The sequence below is a fragment of the Podarcis raffonei genome, chromosome 6 (genome assembly GCF_027172205.1).
Source record: "Podarcis raffonei isolate rPodRaf1 chromosome 6, rPodRaf1.pri, whole genome shotgun sequence".
Lineage (NCBI taxonomy): Eukaryota > Metazoa > Chordata > Lepidosauria > Squamata > Lacertidae > Podarcis > Podarcis raffonei.
The window spans coordinates 52,784,352-52,802,303 of NC_070607.1; the positions used below are offsets into that span (position 1 = coordinate 52,784,352).

Sequence of the window (17,952 nt, forward strand, 5' to 3'; positions counted from 1 at the left end):
TAATCACAAGGAATGGACAAACGCCACATCCTCCTTCAGAGTTACATATCTGACAACAGATGGAGATGTAGAGGTGGGTTTTTCTTTCCAAGCCCCTCCAACTGTGATGCTTTCTGAACCAGAGAGAGATTGGATCTGGATATCGCTGCAGGCAAGGCCCGTGTGCTGGGCTCTGGCAGTCTGGAAGATGCTGCCATGTCAAGCCAGACTATAGCTCAGCGGCCGAAGATGTGTTATGGAAGGAGAAGGTTCCAGGTGGTGCTGGAGTGAAGTGGCCTCTGGGATGGGATACTTGCAGGCCTCCAGATGTTGCCGGACTACTGGTCCCATCATCCCTGGCCACTGGTCCTTGTGACTGGGGCTGATGGAAGTCCAACAGCATCTAGAGGCCACCATGTTGGTTACGCCTGCAGGGTGAAACCGTTGGCAGCTTTATTCCAGTGGCAGCACACCCACTGCAAAAATTCAAAATACAAGAACAATGTTGTAGGGACTGCCACTGTGGTAGCATTGTTTGGGATCCCACCCCACAAGTATGAGACCTTGGGCAGATACAGGTGATTACCAACAAATTTGGAGGGAAAGGAGTTTGAGCCATATGTGGATACCAGTTGCAGAGGGCGCCCTCTTTATGGTTCTCCACCAGAACAGCCCATTACAGTCAGCCACTGGACCAGGTTGAATGTACTGCAAAACCATCTGGCGTCTTGCAGTCTTGAAATTACTACACCCAAAATGCACTGCCATGTTTACGCTTTCCGGAATAGCCCTACTGTTGTGAAACTGGGTAGCACAGCAGCTGGCTCCTCAAAGAAGTTGCAAGAGAAACATCTGAGATAACAGGAACATTTTAATGAATATTTAGAACACACGTGGGCAATAGACCAAGGTCTTGTCCATCACGTTTACATTCTATGTCACTACTGCATGAGTTACTATAGCACAGATTATAGTTTAAAGCAGCCTCCCCCAACCTGGTGCAATAACAAACCTTGAAAAATATAGAGTTTGGGGTCCCCCCCTTTGTTTTCTCTTCTGTACAAGTTCTGTTTCTCTTTCTCTTTTTTGTTTGTGTCTCACCATGTTTGGTACACGCATACCCTATCTTTCGCTCCATAAGACGCACCTGACCATAAGACGCACCTAGTTTTTAGAGGAAAGCAAGAAAAAAAATATTCTGAATGAAACAGTGGATGTATGATTTTTGTAGTTCATGCTGTGGCCACAGACATGTGATCTGACGGTGAGTTTGGGGTAGCCCAATGCAAAAATCCTGAGAATCCATGTGGATCCGTGCTTTGTAACCACATTTTTGTGCCATTGTAGCCCCACAAAACAGTGGGTGTGTGGTTTTTTTTATGCAGGCTGTAGCCATGGACATGCTATGTGATCTGATGGTGAACTTGGGGTGACCCAATGCAAAAATCCTGAGGATCCATGGGCTTTTACCTCCGCCCTCCCAGGCAGCCTCCTTTATCGCTAACGTCCCTATCTCCCTCCCAATTGCTTACTGATCAGCTGCTTCCTTTCAACACTCCCTTCCCTCTTGTTTGCCTTAAAGCAGCCTCCCCCAACCTGGTGCAATAACAAACCTTGTCTTTTCCTTAGCTGGAGCAGTTTTTTGCTCCTTCTTTTCTTCTAATTTCTCTCCTCATTGCTTTAATCTTCTTGTCTCCTCTCTTTGCAAGTTCGCTGTCTTTACCTCCCCCCCTCCCAGGCAGCCTCCTTTATTGCTAGCGTCCCTTACCTCCCTCACGATCGCTTGCCGATCAGTGGCTTTGTTTCAACACCCACTTCCCTCTTTCAAAAAAAGAAGCACAATCTGCTTTTTGCCCCTGGGCAATTTGGCTCCAGGGACCACACATTTGCTCCATAAGATGCACAGACATTTCCCCTTACTTTTTAGGAAGAAAAAAGTGTTTCTTATGGAGCGAAAAATACGGTAGTTATGTACTTTGTGAACTTTCAATAAAGATGTTACATGCACACACACAAAAAAAAAGATCTGGCCTGCAGACTCACTCAAGGTTTTAAGGGTTATTCTAGCAGTTGCCTACAGAAATGAAAATATATATTTCTTTTTTTTCTTCATAGCAGCACCTCAAATTTGAATGATTTAGAACCAATACAGCATGGAGGGGGGGTGGCCTGTCATTCTCTTGCCTCTGAGCCCATTCACTGCTGAGCTTTGTGATGTCATGGACTATTTTATGCAGTTTGTAATAATTTGGGGAGGGGGAACCTATCACCCGCAGAATTTTGACAGGCAGCACACTTTCCATGTCTGAAGGCAAAAGAGCTGGATGTTCTCTGCAGCAGTTTCAGATCCTTTCTGCCTTCGGTGAATCGTCTTTCATGCTTTAGAGAGCAATATGCTTTGCTAATACTTTGTTCCGGTTGCATCTGACAAACCATCACTTAGACCTTTTGAACTGTCTTCCAAGCCAGCTGATCTCTTCCAAAACACGCCACAACCTTTAGAAGAAATGATACAGGATAAATCAAGGGAAAATTGGGAGCGAATACATTGCAAGCTTTGAGACTTGAGCCAGAGTCTGTCTATGTATAATATAACATTTGAAAACACCCTCATTTGAGGCACACACCTGCATCTAGGATTCAAGACAATATAAAAAGCCTGAAGTTCTAAAGACCAAAGATCAAGAAGTTCTGTACTCACTAAGGATTTCCATTCTTGGGGTCCTATACTAAAAGGCCTTGATCCCACCTATATCTATCAGTTTGGGCCAGACTACATTCTGCTTACAAATGCAGGAGACAGGAACTCAATGACACATTTTAAACAGGAAAACCAATTTGGGAGAGGGTGACTGGGAAGTAGAGAAATAGCAGGTGGGGAAAGGGTAAGCGCACGCCTGACCCTCCCACCCCTTCTCCACACATAGATTGACATAGTTCTAAATCTTATAAATTCCTTATAAAATTGCAGTCAAATATCAACAATTAAGAACCACCATTTCCTCTGGCCAATCAGAGGCTGTCTGCTTGGTTGGGTTGGTTGTTTTTTAAAATAAACCATACACTAGACAAAGAAATACCTAAGTATATTTCTGATCCAATCAACACAAAATTCACTCTTCTTGCTAAGTCATTGCTGAAACAATTAAAAATCAAACCCCATTCAAGAATCTCATCTAGGAAATCCTTACCTTTTACAGAAAGACCATGCCACTCTTGTAGAAGGTTTAATGGATGTAATCTGTTGCAATATGAATCTTGTTACCATACTTAGCAATCCGGGTGTTTTCTGCATTTGTAAGATAGCTGAAGCTACATCCAACGGGGTATGAAAATAATAATAGTAATGGAATTAATGATTTATGGAAAAGAAAAATCAGATTACACACACAAATCTCCACAATGTATTTCCCTAGCAGCAGCTATTAAATGACTGGGAAATCCAATTACCCAAGTAAGGGGGACATGGCAGAAATATATATAACGATACATTGTGTGAAGACAGTGTATAGCATAATACTAGGACCTGGTGGTACAATATGTTCAATCTGTACTCTTTTATTTTGGTTTGAAAGAGTTTTACTTGTTTTGATGACTGTGTAAATTGTTTTACTTGCTTTTACAATCTGTACTATTGCAGTCTGCATTTGTACGGTCTGTACTATTGCAGTCTGCATTTGTACAGTCTGTACTATTGCAGTCTGCATCTGGGTTTCTCACCTTTCGGACAATGCAGAGACAGTTGTGGCAATAGTCTGCTGCCTGCTCTATGGACTGTACCATTCTTACAATTAGAGGGCTTGGAGAAGTCTTTAGGAACTGTCCTGATAGGCGTGCTGAGGACGTCCACCCTTGGTTGTTGGCAGGAAGCCGCTTCACCAGCGTGGAACAACTCTTTTTTACTGAAGACACCAAGAAATTCAACTGTTTTGGCACGAGAGCAGATTTCAAAAATATCTGACAAGAAATAATCAAAGAAACAATCAAACACCTAATAAGAAATAATCAAATATGCAAAGTAATACAAATGGCATTTTTAAGAACAGAAAAATATCTAAGGGGTTTATAAGCTTTATTGGCTATGCCCTTCCCACAAACCAGGTAAAAGTGAGAGCATATTGCTTATGAGACCAACTCTTCTTAAAATGCTAAAAGCAAACTCCAGAGTTACATAGAACTCTTCTCCAGATGTAAGTCTTCAAAAGGAGGGGGAAATAGATGTTGCATAATGAGCAAAATCTGCTGGTTTTGGGGTGGGTTGGGGTGCACAGAGTTGGTTGGCTGAGATTTTAAGGCACAGATAGTTACTCATAGGTGGCTATTATGCCTCAATCAAGTCCAGTTTGGCTACTCTCATGTAAATGTTACTTCCATTGACAAAGGAGCTTCCAGACAGGCATTTATTTGCTTGCTACTGGTGTAAGCAAGGGGTGTTTGTTTGTTTGTTTGTTTTTGTAGCATCTGCCTGATCAAAATGCCAGCCTGGATCCCCCCACAATTTAATTAGGATTTATGCAGAAAATTATTTATTTCAAATGTGATTCCTTTTTTAAAAAAACAAAAAAACCCACCAAAACCCTCACCAGCCAAGTAGCTGTCTGCTATAGCTGAACAACCTGTTTGCAATATTAAGCCCCCATCTGGAAGCACCCAAAGATAAGTGTTAGATGCTGTTAAGTCCATAATCGTCTTTCACACTGAAGAAAAAGTTACAGACCAGAATAAACAGACCAATCTCCTATGTACAGAAGAATAATACTCTTAAATCTGGAGTCTAAATCACACACCAGCTTCAATGTGGGTTTCTCCTAGGCCAAGTGAAGAAAGGGGGTTGGGTTTATGGAGTCTGGACAGTGTACTCTTAATTCACTGTGCCTGTGAAAACAGAATAATGCTGTCTTCACATTACAGCTGTGATTGTGGTATAGAAATCTCTCCAGAAATATATAATGCTGTTTACTTGTGTTCAGAGGCACAACTTTGGGCCAAAGATTGGGGGGGCAGCGATGCAGCACATGCGTAATGTCGTGCCTGTGACATCACACACACATCATCAGGAGGAGAGGCGCATTGTCAGGAGGAGTCATGTAACATTTTATGAGCCATGTAGCACTTACTGTTTCTGTGCAAGAAGAGAATGGCATCCAGATAGCCTTGTGAATAAAAGTCATTCAAAACCTAGGAAAAGGCATGCAATGCGTCAAAATAATCTTGGACAATTGGACTGTTCCAGTTGTCAGTGGTGTAAGAGAAGACTGATGTTAAATGTAAGCACTAATTTTATTTAAATTATATTTAAATGTTAAGAAATCTTTATCGTATGTAAGTTGTATTCTTTGAATGTGCCTCTTGGCATGGTTAACAGTGCCCTTTTGAGTTCATTCCCTGCCAGTGAAAAACCCTTTTAAAAAGCAGTGCATCCAAATATGGCAATTAGATCAAAGTCTGGCAATTTGAACACAGAACTTTTCAGACTGTATAAAATAAATGCTTGTACTCCAGTGAGCCTTTGCTGGCATCCCCTCTCCCTTTCGGTTCTCTTCCCCACCCAATATTTGTAATCCATTTCTTAATTCTACTCCCTCATCTTACTTGACAGACTGATGGACAACATAATAACTAGACAATTGAGGAAACCTACCCGGCAGTTGGGTGGAAATATGGCATAGCTAATTCTGCACAAGTTCTCTATGGATATCTGAATGGTGCAGTTTGCGATATGAAAGCCGTAGAACATTGCTGGGCAGTTCCGAGGGCAGATGTCAGTCTCTCCTGTAAAAGGAGACACGGTGATGGCCGTCTCCAAGTCGGAACAAGGCTGCAAGTTAGTGAAACCTCCATCAACGTACCGCTGCAAGAAAGCAACAGGGATGTTTCAAGATAATTGTGTTAAGCAAATCAGCACAGCTGAAGCAGAACTAGTACTTTGAAAGGTTAGCGGGGGAAAAGCTGCATTCTAATACCGCTATTGTTGATTAAATTGCTTGGATCTCTAATAGCAAGTCACCATCGGACTCTTTCTTTTGCTGTGAAATATTTATTGATGTTTTTATTTTATTTTTTTAAAAAAATGCTTGTGTTTTTACTTGAGTGGATAAAAATTGGTTTAAAATTTATATACCGCCTGATGGTTAAAAAAAGAGAAAGCCTCAAAGCGGTTAACAAAATGATAAAAGAAGAAAATGAAGATAAATTTACAGCATTAGTTTAAAGCATGCAAAAAGTTAGAATAATAAAACAAGTTAAAATTCACATCCGCTTTCTAAGCTCCTTGTATAAACTTATTGTAACTGAAAGGCAATTGCTATTTATAGAATTCATGTATCTGTGGTATCCCTGAAGGCGAGGCTTTTTGTTTTTTTCTTTTCTTTTGGTAAAAAGTTAGGTACTGGCTGGCACTCACACCTTGCTGTGGGTTCCAGCACAAAATGACTGCCATTACAACACAAAAGAAAAAAAGTAATGGTGCTTCATACCAGAGAGTACCAGAACACAAAAAAGCACTGCTGGAAGGTCCACCTAGAGAGCCAGTGTGGTGTAGTGGTTAAGAGCGGTAGTCTCGTAATCTGGGGACCCGGGTTCACGTCTCCGCTCCTCCACATGCAGCTGCTGGGTGACCTTGGGCAGTCACACTTCTCTGAAGTCTCTCAGCCCCACTCACCTCACAGAGTGTTTGTTGTGGGAGAGGAAGGGAAAGGAGATTGTTAGCTGCTTTGAGACGCCTTCGGGTAGTAATAAAGCGGGAGATCAAATCCAAACTCTTCTTCTTCTTCTTCACCTAGTTCTCAGTCAGTGAAGCTTCATGGTACAGTGGTACCTCGGGTTAAGTACTTAATTCGTTCCGGAGGTCCGTTCTTAACCTGAAACTGTTCTTAACCTGAAGCACCACTTTGGCTAATGGGGCCTCCCGCTGCCGCTGCGCCGCCAGAGCCCGATTTCTGTTCTCATCCTGAAGCAAAGTTCTTAACCTGAAGCACTATTTCTGGGTTAGCGGAGTCTGTAACCTGAAGCGTATGTAACCTGAAGCGTATTTAACCTCAGGTACCACTGTTAGTATTGCAAAACATAGCTTGCATACATAGCTTGCATACATTGCAAAACATAGCTTGCAGGACATTCCACTGTTAGTATTGCAAACATAGCTTGCATGCTCTCCAACACCCAGGGGATCCAAATTGGGACACTCGGTTTTTTGGTCCCGAGCTCTCGCAGGAGCCAGCTAACTCACGCCAGAGCACTGGGACCAAAAAAAGGGGACATTCTGGGATCTAATCAGAAGCCGGGATGGCTTCTGTACTTCTAGGATGTTCTGCTTAAATCAGGACGGTTGAGCACTATAAGTTTGTGAGTGTATTAGACAGCATGAAAAGACAGAATAACCAGCCTTCTCTAGGATGGTGCTAAATAAACTCACCACACCTCGGAAGGAGGGAGGGATGAAGCCAGCATAGATTGGGATAAAGCAACTGCAAACCAATGCCTGTGGGAAGAGAAAGAATATCTGTGTGTTGTGGAGGCATTAGATGGATAGAAGCAATTCTATCATATTCTTCATTTAAAGGGACAAGCTGGTGAACTTTAGTGGCTAAGCCAGAAAGTCCTTGAAATTTAAACCTTGATTCTGCTATGAACTCACAAAGTATTTTTATTATTACCTGCCCCTCACCCCATGGTCCCAGGGTGGATCACAACAATTAAAACACTTTAACAATTAAAGCACTTTATTCATTACAGGATATTTATTGAGGGTTACACACACACACACGCACACACACACACACACACCAATCAAGCAGTATACAAATTTCATGAAATTATTATTTTTTTTAAATCCATTTTATTACCTTGATGTTAATTTAAGTATTATTTTAATCTTAATTTCATCCCATAGAAGAGGAACTGTGTAATTACCTGAAATTGCAGTGAAAAATACTATAAAGAGCTTTGAAAAACAAAAAATAAATAAAAAAAGAACTTTTTGTCACCTGGATAAGCTCCTCTTTGGAACTGTACTCAGAAACCACAACATTTTGGCCATCTACCAGACGGGTGAGAGAAACATAAAGCCGCCCTGTGGCCATCTGGTGAGAGTTCTCTGGCAGAATTTGGTGCAGTCTTTTCTGCAGGATACGAACCACACTGCAACCAGGGGCAAGAGGGCCAATTATGGGTTTCCTGGTATCTTGTGCAGCCCTGTAGAAAAACCTTTTTACATCATCTGGCAGAAGAGAAAAAACAAGCATTTATTAGAAAATGGCAGACAGGATTATTAGAATCACCTGTTATTAAATTATGCTCTCAGTTGTTTATAAGAATAGTTATCCCCACATTCCCTCCCATTCTTGCTATCTTGACAAATGCAGAGCTGGGACCAGGCATCTGCAGATATCACTTCCAGTTCTGCCCTTCTTCTGAACTGTTGAACTTAACACCATGATGGGGGAGATGGGTCGCAATTAGCTATGAACTGCTGACTGAAGCCTACATATGAAAATCCATGTTATTTAAAGCATGCTAAAACAATTAACAGGTAGCTGGAAGCGACAATTACTCATGCACATGCCACAGAAGCTATTTTGTGTTTCATGTGGGGAAATGAACAAAATAATACAAAGTTCATTCACAAACCATTATAATGTTCCTTCATGTTCTCCCACAACCAGTATTCAGACATATACTGTGTCTGATACTGGAGGTAACATTTCACTATGAGTTGTGGGTTCCTTGACTTCCCTAAATTGGTTTAATGGGTGTTGGAGTTTAATCAGTGCTTGGAGTATTAAGCAGTATCAAAAAACAGTTTTTCCATGCGCAAGAAATTGCCTGGGAGAAGATGAGCCATTAGCAGGGAACAAAGACATGGAGATGGACTGTTAGCAAAGCCAAGACTCTGTGCCTGCCAGCAAATGAGGAGAGCTCCTCCCTGAACTCTGAGATGGTGAACAGAGACAAAAGGAGAGCATTGGATTTAGAATTTGAGTGGGCTGTGACATCATCGAGGGGGAAAGGGGTCAGGCTGTGAACGCGGAAAGCTGAAGAGCAGGGGACTCGCAGTTGACTCTGAGGCTGCAGCAATGGGAGAAACAGGACTCACTTGGGGTGTAAAGCTGGGAGCCCCTCCATCTTAGGCTCAGGTTGTATATATGCATAAATAAACCATATATCATAAAGACACAACAGTCTCAGCTGTGCCTCATTCCCAAACGAAACACCAACCCTGATTAAGCGTCTGGAACCCCTGAAATCTCACACTGCAGTGGCGTGTAAGAATATATAGGCAACATGACCACTGGTAGCCTTAGCCTCCCTGAATTTGTCTAATCATAGGGTGGTGATCTGAAAACAGGCCTTTTCTGTTTTCCCCTGTGCTGTGGGATGCCCTTCCCTCTGCCATATGTGATGAAGCAACCATTAGTTGCCACAGACATCTCCTGATAACTTTCCCTGGCCCATAAGAATGGACCCTGTTTTACATGTTCAAATCCTCTGGATTTCCGTTTTATTTGCTTTTCTGTGCTTTTATATGGCTATTATACTGGTTTGAGGGTTTTTTATTTGAATAATATATTGTTTGGATCTGTGAGATACTTTTTGAACTTTTTGCCCGACCTGAAGAATTTGGAGCAAATGATTCAGCAGAGGAAACACAGCCCAGAATAACTAAGGAGATAGTACAAGAATACTTGGCTAGTTTAGATGTATTCAAGTCTCCAGGGCCAGATGAACTGCATCCAAGAGTATTAAAAGAACTGGCAGATGTGATCTCAGAACCACTGGCAGTCATCTTTGAGAATTCCTGGAGAACAGGCGAAGTCCCGGCAGACTGGAGGAGGGCAAATGTTGTCCCTATTTTCAAAAAGGGGAAAAGAGAGGACCCAAATAATTACCGCCCAGTCAGTCTAACATCAATACCAGGGAAGATTCTGGAGCAGATCATTAAGCAAACAGTCTGTGAGCACCTAGAAAGAATGCTGTGATCACCAATAGTCAGCATGGATTTCTGAAAAATAAGTCATGTCAGACTAACCTGATCTCGTTTTTTGACAGAATTACAAGCCTGGTAGATGAAGGGAACGCAGTGGATGTAGCCTACCTTGATTTCAGCAAGGCATTTGACAAGGTGCCCCATGATATTCTTGTAAAGAAGCTGGTAAAATGCGGTCTTGACTATGCTACCACTCAGTGGATTTGTAACTGGCTGACTGACCGAACCCAAAGGGTGCTCATCAATGGTTCCTCTTCATCCTGGAGAAGAGTGACTAGTGGGGTGCCACAGGGTTCTGTCTTGGGCCCGGTCTTATTCAACATCTTTATCAACGACTTGGATGATGGACTCAAGGGCATCCTGATCAAATTTGCAGATGACACCAAACTGGGAGGGGTGGCTAACACCCCAGAGAACAGGATCACACTTCAAAACGACCTTGACAGATTGGAGAACTGGGCCAAAACAAACAAGATGAATTTTAACAGGGAGAAATGTAAAGTATTGCACTTGGGCAAAAAAAATGAGAGGCACAAATACAAGATGGGTGACACCTGGCTTGAGAGCACTACATGTGAAAAGGATCTAGGAGTCTTGGTTGACCACAAACTTGACATGAGCCAACAGTGTGACGCGGCAGCTAAAAAAGCCAATGCAATTCTGGGCTGCATCAATAGGAGTATAGCATCTAGATCAAGGGAAGTAATAGTGCCACTGTATTCTGCTCTGGTCAGACCTCACCTGGAGTACTGTGTCCAATTCTGGGCGCCACAGTTCAAGGAGGACACTGACAAACTGGAACGTGTCCAGAGGAGGGCAACCAAAATGGTCAAAGGCCTGGAAACGATGCCTTATGAGGAACGGCTAAGGGAGCTGGGCATGTTTAGCCTGGATAAGAGGAGGTTAAGGGGTGATATGATAGCCATGTTCAAATATATAAAAGGATGTCACATAGAGGAGGGAGAAAGGTTGTTTTCTGCTGCTCCAGAGAAGCGGACACAGAACAATGGTTCCAAACTACAAGAAAGAAGATTCCACCTAAACATTAGGAAGAACTTCCTGACAGTAAGAGCTGTTCGACAGTGGAATTTGCTGCCAAGGAGTGTGGTGGAGTCTCCTTCTTTGGAGGTCTTTAAGCAGAGGCTTGACAACCATATGTCAGGAGTGCTCTGATGGTGTTTCCTGCTTGGCAGGGGGTTGGATTCGATGGCCCTTGTGGTCTCTTCTAACTCTATGATTCTATGAACTATTAAGGCAGTTCATAAATGCTTTTAGATAAGTAAATAAATAAAATAAAATAACGCTTTTATAAATCAACAATTGTAAATCATTAGCAAGACCATTGTTGCATCTGCCTGAGAGGGAAAATGCCACTTGCAATGCAAATGTTTGTCTGGTAACTGGTAAAGGCATAGAGCAGAGCTTTCCAAACTTTTCAAGTTGGTGACACACTTTTTGAACATGCATCATTTCGCGACACAGTAATTCAGTTTTGCATCACTTTTTGACATGGTAATTCAGTTTTACTAGCAAACTGGAGATTAAACGAACCCTTTCCACCCCCAGGAGGAGCTCAGGGAGCGTTCATGCAACACACATTGCAGCCAACACACTAATGTGTCGCAACGCAGTTTGATATTGTTATCAATCAGCTTACATGCATAATCATAGGCGCTTCTGCATTTCTTTGCCGCAATAGCCGCTGAGATGACCAAACTAGTTCAGCTCACATGCTATGTCTGGGAGTTGCTTTAGAAAGATGGAACATGTCGCCAGACAGATTAGATTGATCAAAAATACCTGTGTCCTAAGCATACTGGGATACCCAGGTGTTTGAGTAGATATTAAGGGAGGGTGACTTAACAACTAATGCATAACAGTTCATGTAGGGTCGTGATTGGCGAAGCTTCAGTCACTGAAATACAGCTAGAAAAGCAAATTCTGAATTTTAAGTTTGGGGAGACATTGACTTTCTTGTGGCCTGGAGTCAAAACTAAGACTGCCATCTGCACCATTCAAGCAGTAACATACCACTTGAAACTGTCATGACTTCCACCCAACAATCGTGGGAGCTGTAGTTTTTAATGGCTCTGAGAGTTGTTAGGAGATGTGAGAAATTTGGCAAGGGAAGCTTTTCCTACGATGCTTAAAAACACCGGAATGGAGTGGGAGGTTGACAACCCTGCAAGCTGATCTACCACCTTCTAGTCCAAACACCTGTGTACAACTCATGGCTGGTGTCCCTTGATGAGTACAAGTATCCAGAAGGAAAAAATATGTGCCTTGCTGGGAGACCTGGGGCATTCTTGGCATGACAGCATAAGTCTGTCCCCGCCCCTTCCCTTGGCAATTCCTGGTGGGGTGGCAGCACGTTGTATAAACCGAAACATGGGAAGCAGCTGTTCATGTGGCAAGGACTGGATTTTATCTATGTTTCATGCGAACTAACAGACATAAATGTCCCTTTGATTCATTAAACAAGCAAAAGGGTAAACTCTGAGAAGCTAGGGGTGCTCATTAAAATATAGCAGTGTAACTAGGAGCCTTTTTAAACTGAAGAGTGGGTCGAAAATACTTTTAAAAAACTAAATGGACAGATGCCAGTACTCTGGGTCCCTCGGTAAATATCAGACCCTCCAAGCGTCCCTACTTTCCAGGGAAAGTCCCAGATTTATAGAAGCTGCCGTGGTTTCTGATTTGATCCCAGAATGTCCTGCTTTTCCTTAGGATGTCCCTATTTTCATCAGCGATATGTTGGAGGGCATGGAGTTATGTGACACCCTCCGCCCCGAGCCAAGGAGATAATTAACTATACAACCTTTGAAGACATCTGAAGGCAGCCCTGTATAGGGAAGGTTTTAAAATCTTTGATGTTTCATTATGTTTTTATTTATGATGGAAGCTGCTAAGAGTGGCTGGGGCAACCCAGTCAGATGGACGGGGTATGTAACAAACAACGGCAACAACTTTTGTTATTGGATAGGACATCCCTATTTTTATCGGATAAATGTTGGAGGTTATAAAATATCTTATCACTGGTTTATCAAAGCAGCTTCCTTACCATAAGGGCAACTGAGAGGAAACACACTAAGATCTGAAATTATGCCTGAGCACTCACAATTATAGCTTTTTAAAAAAGATTCTTAAAGTATTCAGATACATGCATGCCCCTGAGTAAGAGAACAATATTGCAAAGTTAAAAGCTTTAAGTCAAACAGTTGGACAGATAACCTGGTGGAAATTGATTACAATATATTCTTCAGGGCTATCCAATCCCCCAAGTAGGTGTTCAGAAATCTGCAGTCAGTTAAAGAACATGTTGGGATATCTGTCTAAGAAATCATTCTATATCTAATAAAATTGGGGTTTTTCTTGTTGGATATATTTGCATGGGAATCTGCGGTATTATTCCTGTCTTTATAGAACAGTGCACTCTCACAGCATTACCTCTGTATGCTACACTGAAAGAAGAAAGTTTGAGGACTCAACTTCTCCCCAAAGTCCCACCCAATAAATTTTGCAGTGAATTACCTAGTTAACAGACACAAATGCATATAAGTACATCTAGAACAAGCCAAACCAATTCAAGTGCTTACCCAGATTAAGTTCACACACCACAGCTGCTGCTATGATTGAGCCAGATGATGCTCCATATATTTTTGGCGCAGACCTCAATATTCCAGGCGCTAGTTCCAAGAAGCCCCGGATCACACCTATTTCATAAACAGCAAGAAAACCACTAGCTCCAAAAGAAAAAGACAATGGGGCACCAGACATGCTTAAATCCACTTCAGCCATCTTCAGTAGAACATATCCAGAATTGCCAATCTCTTCTTATGCAAAGCTCCCTTTTTATCTAAACGTCATCAATGCAATCAGGAGAGAATGAGCCACAGGTCTCCCTGCTCAGTACCAGCCCTCATAAAGTGCATTTATAAAACTGCTTTTGTTTTGTATCCACAGCCATGTCTCAACTACTTTTCTTGCTAAAAATACTGTTGTGCAGCTATCAAAGTAGCTTTAGAGCAGTGCAGGTATGTCTGTCATCTTCTTTTCTGCATCAGACTGAAGCTCTTGTTTTTGGATAATAAATCCTGCATGTTCTAGTTGTTAGTCTTGCATCAAGTAGCCGGAGCTTGTCTTGCATTTCCTTTGCAGTCTCCACCCCACCCCACCCTCATTTTTTTCCTCTTGGGTCTTCTTCGAGAGTGTTTTTCTAAATTGGATTTTCTCACAATCTCTTCTTAGGAACAGCTCAACACTGAATGAGTAGAGCTTTGTGCAAGGAACTCAGACGCAGTAGCTGTTGCCCAATGGATTACACAGAAGGCAGGGCTAGGTTATCTTTGAAAACTTAGTGAATTAACTCTGCACTTTATAATCTTGGAATAATATTGTTATGAGTTTGGTGGGGGCTGGGATAGGCTGAACACCCTTCTAATTCCTGGATCCAGCAAGTGTTAAAATCGAAGCAAGGATTCAAATTACTGAAAGGCTATTGCTTTCGTCTGTTTACTTGCCTGTATGCTAATTGAAATTTGGACAAAAACAGTGCCTCAGTCAGATTAACCTCATTGGGGCAATCCTGAGTTACCCGTAGTGCAAAGGAAATGATGAACAGAAAGGTGAGGATCAATGTTTTTATTCAAATTGTCCAGTGGCTTATAGCGTCTAATAGGAAGCCTTTTCCCAGAATTTCCTACAGGTGAGCTGGAGTGTTTCCTTGGCTGCGGACTGTAAGGAGGATGTGGTGACAGTGAGGACATATACCCAAAACCCACAGCAAGCAGCTTTACTATCCCACAGCCCATCCCCTGCAGATGAACTGGAATACAGTAGTACCTTGGGTTACCGACGCTTCAGGTTACAGACTCCGCTAACCCAGAAATAGTACCTCGAGTTAAGAACTTTGCCTCAGGATGAGAACAGAAATCGTGCTTTGGCAGTGCAGTGGCAGCAGGAGGCCCCATTAGCTAAAGTGGTACCTCAGGTTAAGAACAGTTTCAGGTTAAGAATGGACCTCCAGAACGAATTAAGTTCTTAACCACTGTAGTTCCTTAGCTGAGATAACCAGAGTGGCAGGTTCAGTTCCTGAAAATCCTCATTCCAAAGGAAGACTTTTTCACTACTATGCTTCTCAATTTAAAATCAATGGATTGTGATGCTCCTACTGGAAAAAGTACAGGGAGTCATTTATGACGAATTTCTGCTGCCCACTGGAACTAAGTAAGAGCTGCAGGGGATAAGGCAATGTCAGGAGCTTTTGCTGGATCTCAGCCCCTCTCACCACCAGATCCAACTCATTTAATGATTGGCTTAATTCATGATGTGACTTGGGCTTGGCATAGTACAAAACTGTGTAATGTTGCCTTAAAATTCTTCCACGGTATTACTTACATATACACAGGGTTGTTTTATGAAAAGATTATTTTTCTCAGAATTAAACTGTTTGTTCTAGAACTATGTGGTTTGGTTTAAAAACTGTGAAGCCCTGATACATCTCTGCTAGTTTCTGTAATATTTCATAAATATTATATCAGGCTTGGGGTTGTGGGGTTGTATCCAACACAGTGTGAGTGAAGTTCTACGTATGCAGTGGGGCTTCCATTTCATCTCCTCTCTATGCATGCCCACAAAATCTGCTCCAGAGGGTCCCCCAACCCCTCCAAGCTGATTCTGAGGCAGTGCCAGGGGATGCAGAAGAGGACAGGAGTACGAGGGAAATCTGTTGCACGCATGGAGCTACGCCACTGGATGTGGCCAGGAGTATATTATTTTAAGATCTCTTAAAGTTGTCTGATCACAATGGAAACTGGTGCTAAACAAACCAACATTCATCCTTTTTTCCTATTGCAAATAAAAGGTAAAGGTAAAGGTACCCCTGCCCGTACGGGCCAGTCTTGACAGACTCTGGGGTTGTGCGCCCATCTCACTTAAGAGGCCAGGGGCCAGCGCTGTCCGGAGACACTTCTGGGTCACGTGGCCAGCGTGACAAAGCTGCATCTGGCGAGCCAGCGCAGCACACGGAAACGCCTATTGCAAATAGCAGGGGCCTAACTCTTAAGGGAGATCACTGCAGGGGCAAAGGTTTAAGAACTCTTGCTCCCACTCCCACAATACCACCTCCCATCTGTCTCAGGACCCTTCCCCTGCCCCCCAACCAGTCATTTGTTAAACAAAAAAGGTCTGCATTGCCAAAGTACATGATAAAGTGAAATCTTGCTTGACCTTTATTTTCAATGCATATTGTCAAGATAAATCACCATGAGGAAAGTATCTAAGACTGATGTCAAAAATCACACCGATCTGTGCAGACGTGCCACCTTCAAGTCCCCCTCCCAAGAAAAGACATATTATGAAAACCCTATTCATGTGTGCTTAAAGTGGAGATGCAATGTGATGCACTGTATCTAGCATGATTATATAAAATTATTATTTTCTCTCTCTGCAACCTACACTTCTTTATATTGCTTACCTTAACAGTATGATTTATAGTACAGTGGTGCCTCGCAAGACGAACGCCTCGCAAAACGAAAAACTTGCAAGACGAAAGAGTTTTCCGTTTTGGAGGTGCTTCGCAAAACGAATTTCCCTATGGGCTTGCTTCGCAAGAAGAAAGCCCATAGGGAAATCTCCGCCGGCCTTCAGAAGAGGTCCTGGACCTCTTCTGAAGGCCGGCGGGGGGCAAAAGTCTTTGCTCCCCCCGCCTGCCTTCCTGGGACAGCGGAGACTTCTCCGCTGTCCCGGGCGATCTGAAAATGCTGGCGGGTGGCAGCAAACGCTTTGCTGCCGCATGCCAGCATTTTAAAAGCCCCCGGGACAGCGGAGACTTCTCCGCTGCCCCGGGGTGATCTGAAACTGCTGGCGGGCGGCAGCGGAAGCTGCGCTGCCGCCCGCCAGCATTTTAAAAGCCCCCGGGACAGCGGAGACTTCTCCTCTGTCCTGGGCGATCTGAAAATGCTGGCGGGCGGCAGCGAAAGCTTCGCTGCCGCCTGCCAGCATTTTAAAAGCTCCCGGGACAGCGGAGAAGTCTCCGCTGTCCTGGGGGCTTTTAAAATGCTGGCAGTCGGGAGGAAAGCCCTCCTGTCCCCGGAGCTTGCGGGGTGGGAGGTGGGGAGAAGGGCTTTTCTTCCCACCGCCAGCCTTCAGAACAGCCTTCTGAAGGCTGGCGGTGGGAAGAAAAGCCCTTGTCCCCCTCCCCCAGCCTTCAGAAGAGGTCGGGGGACAGACTGTCCCCGGACCTGGTCTGAAGGCGGTTTCCATAGGAACGCATTGATTGATTTTCAATGCATTCCTATGGGAAACCGTGCTTCGCAAGACGAAAAACTCGCAAGAAGAAAAAACTTGCGGAACGAATTAATTTCGTCTTGCGAGGCACCACTGTATAACATTGTTCGCTGCCTGTGAGACTTGTGACAAAGCAACAAGACTAAAAGCTTTGGGATCATGGTTCTGGTACTAGGCTTATTTACAAAAATATTTACATAGTGCTATTTCATTTTTAAAAAATCAAAGGGCTTGACAACAATAGTACATAAAGCCAGACACTGACCCACTGAAATCAATGGACTTTCCACTTCATTAGATGTATGCATGTACAGTATGTATATATCTATATCCAACACGTACGCACATCAAAAGATAAGGAGAGAAAATTTAAGTTACGAGGTTCCTGGGAAGCAAAGCCCATGCAAAATTGCAGACTGACAAAATACAGCTAGCGAAACCTACAGCCGACCTGCCAGGAAATCCTTAATGATCCACCATGATTTGTATCTCAAAACCCTGAGCTGTGTCACCTCCTCTAGAGCAGGAGTGTGGACTAGGTTCGTAGGTTTCCCTTTGCTTCTTCCTAGTGCCCCTAGGCTCGCCAGTGGCAACCAAGTGCCAAACAGCGGCTCAGAAAGTGGGAAGCGAAGGGCACACATTGCCGCTGTCTTCAGTCCCAGAACTGGAGCTCGCACACAAAAATATGTTCCTGTTTGTCC

General features: G+C 43.2%; 1 protein-coding gene across 2 annotated transcripts; it reads right to left on the reverse strand.

Moving 5' to 3' along the window:
• Window positions 1-1,600: 1,600 nt before the first annotated feature.
• Window positions 1,601-17,880, reverse strand: LOC128415974 (omega-hydroxyceramide transacylase-like). 2 transcript variants are annotated; one of them, XM_053392896.1, is made up of 9 exons: window positions 17,517-17,880; window positions 13,561-13,677; window positions 7,965-8,197; window positions 7,394-7,459; window positions 5,621-5,830; window positions 5,097-5,157; window positions 3,700-3,936; window positions 3,171-3,291; window positions 1,601-2,475 (listed from the first exon to the last, which is right to left on the reverse strand). In XM_053392896.1, the coding sequence occupies exons 1-9, from the start codon at window positions 17,557-17,559 to the stop codon at window positions 2,415-2,417; spliced, it is 1,149 nt and encodes a 382-aa protein (XP_053248871.1). In that variant the 5' UTR covers window positions 17,560-17,880; the 3' UTR covers window positions 1,601-2,414. The 2 variants fall into 2 exon arrangements, with proteins under 2 accessions (XP_053248871.1, XP_053248870.1); XM_053392895.1 differs by lacking the exon at window positions 17,517-17,880 and having other exon boundaries at window positions 13,561-15,822.
• Between the last annotated feature and the right edge of the window lie 72 nt (window positions 17,881-17,952).

Coding starts and splice junctions, on each gene's coding strand:
- LOC128415974 (XM_053392895.1), bottom strand. CDS start 13,762: ATGGCTGAAGTGGATTTAAGCATGTCTGGTGCCCCATTGTCTTTTTCT. Junction 5,158..5,620: donor TATTTCCACCCAACTGCCGG/GTAGGTTTCCTC, acceptor GCCTTTTCCTAG/GTTTTGAATGACTTTTATTC. Junction 3,292..3,699: donor GTCTCTGCATTGTCCGAAAG/GTGAGAAACCCA, acceptor CGTTGGATGTAG/CTTCAGCTATCTTACAAATG.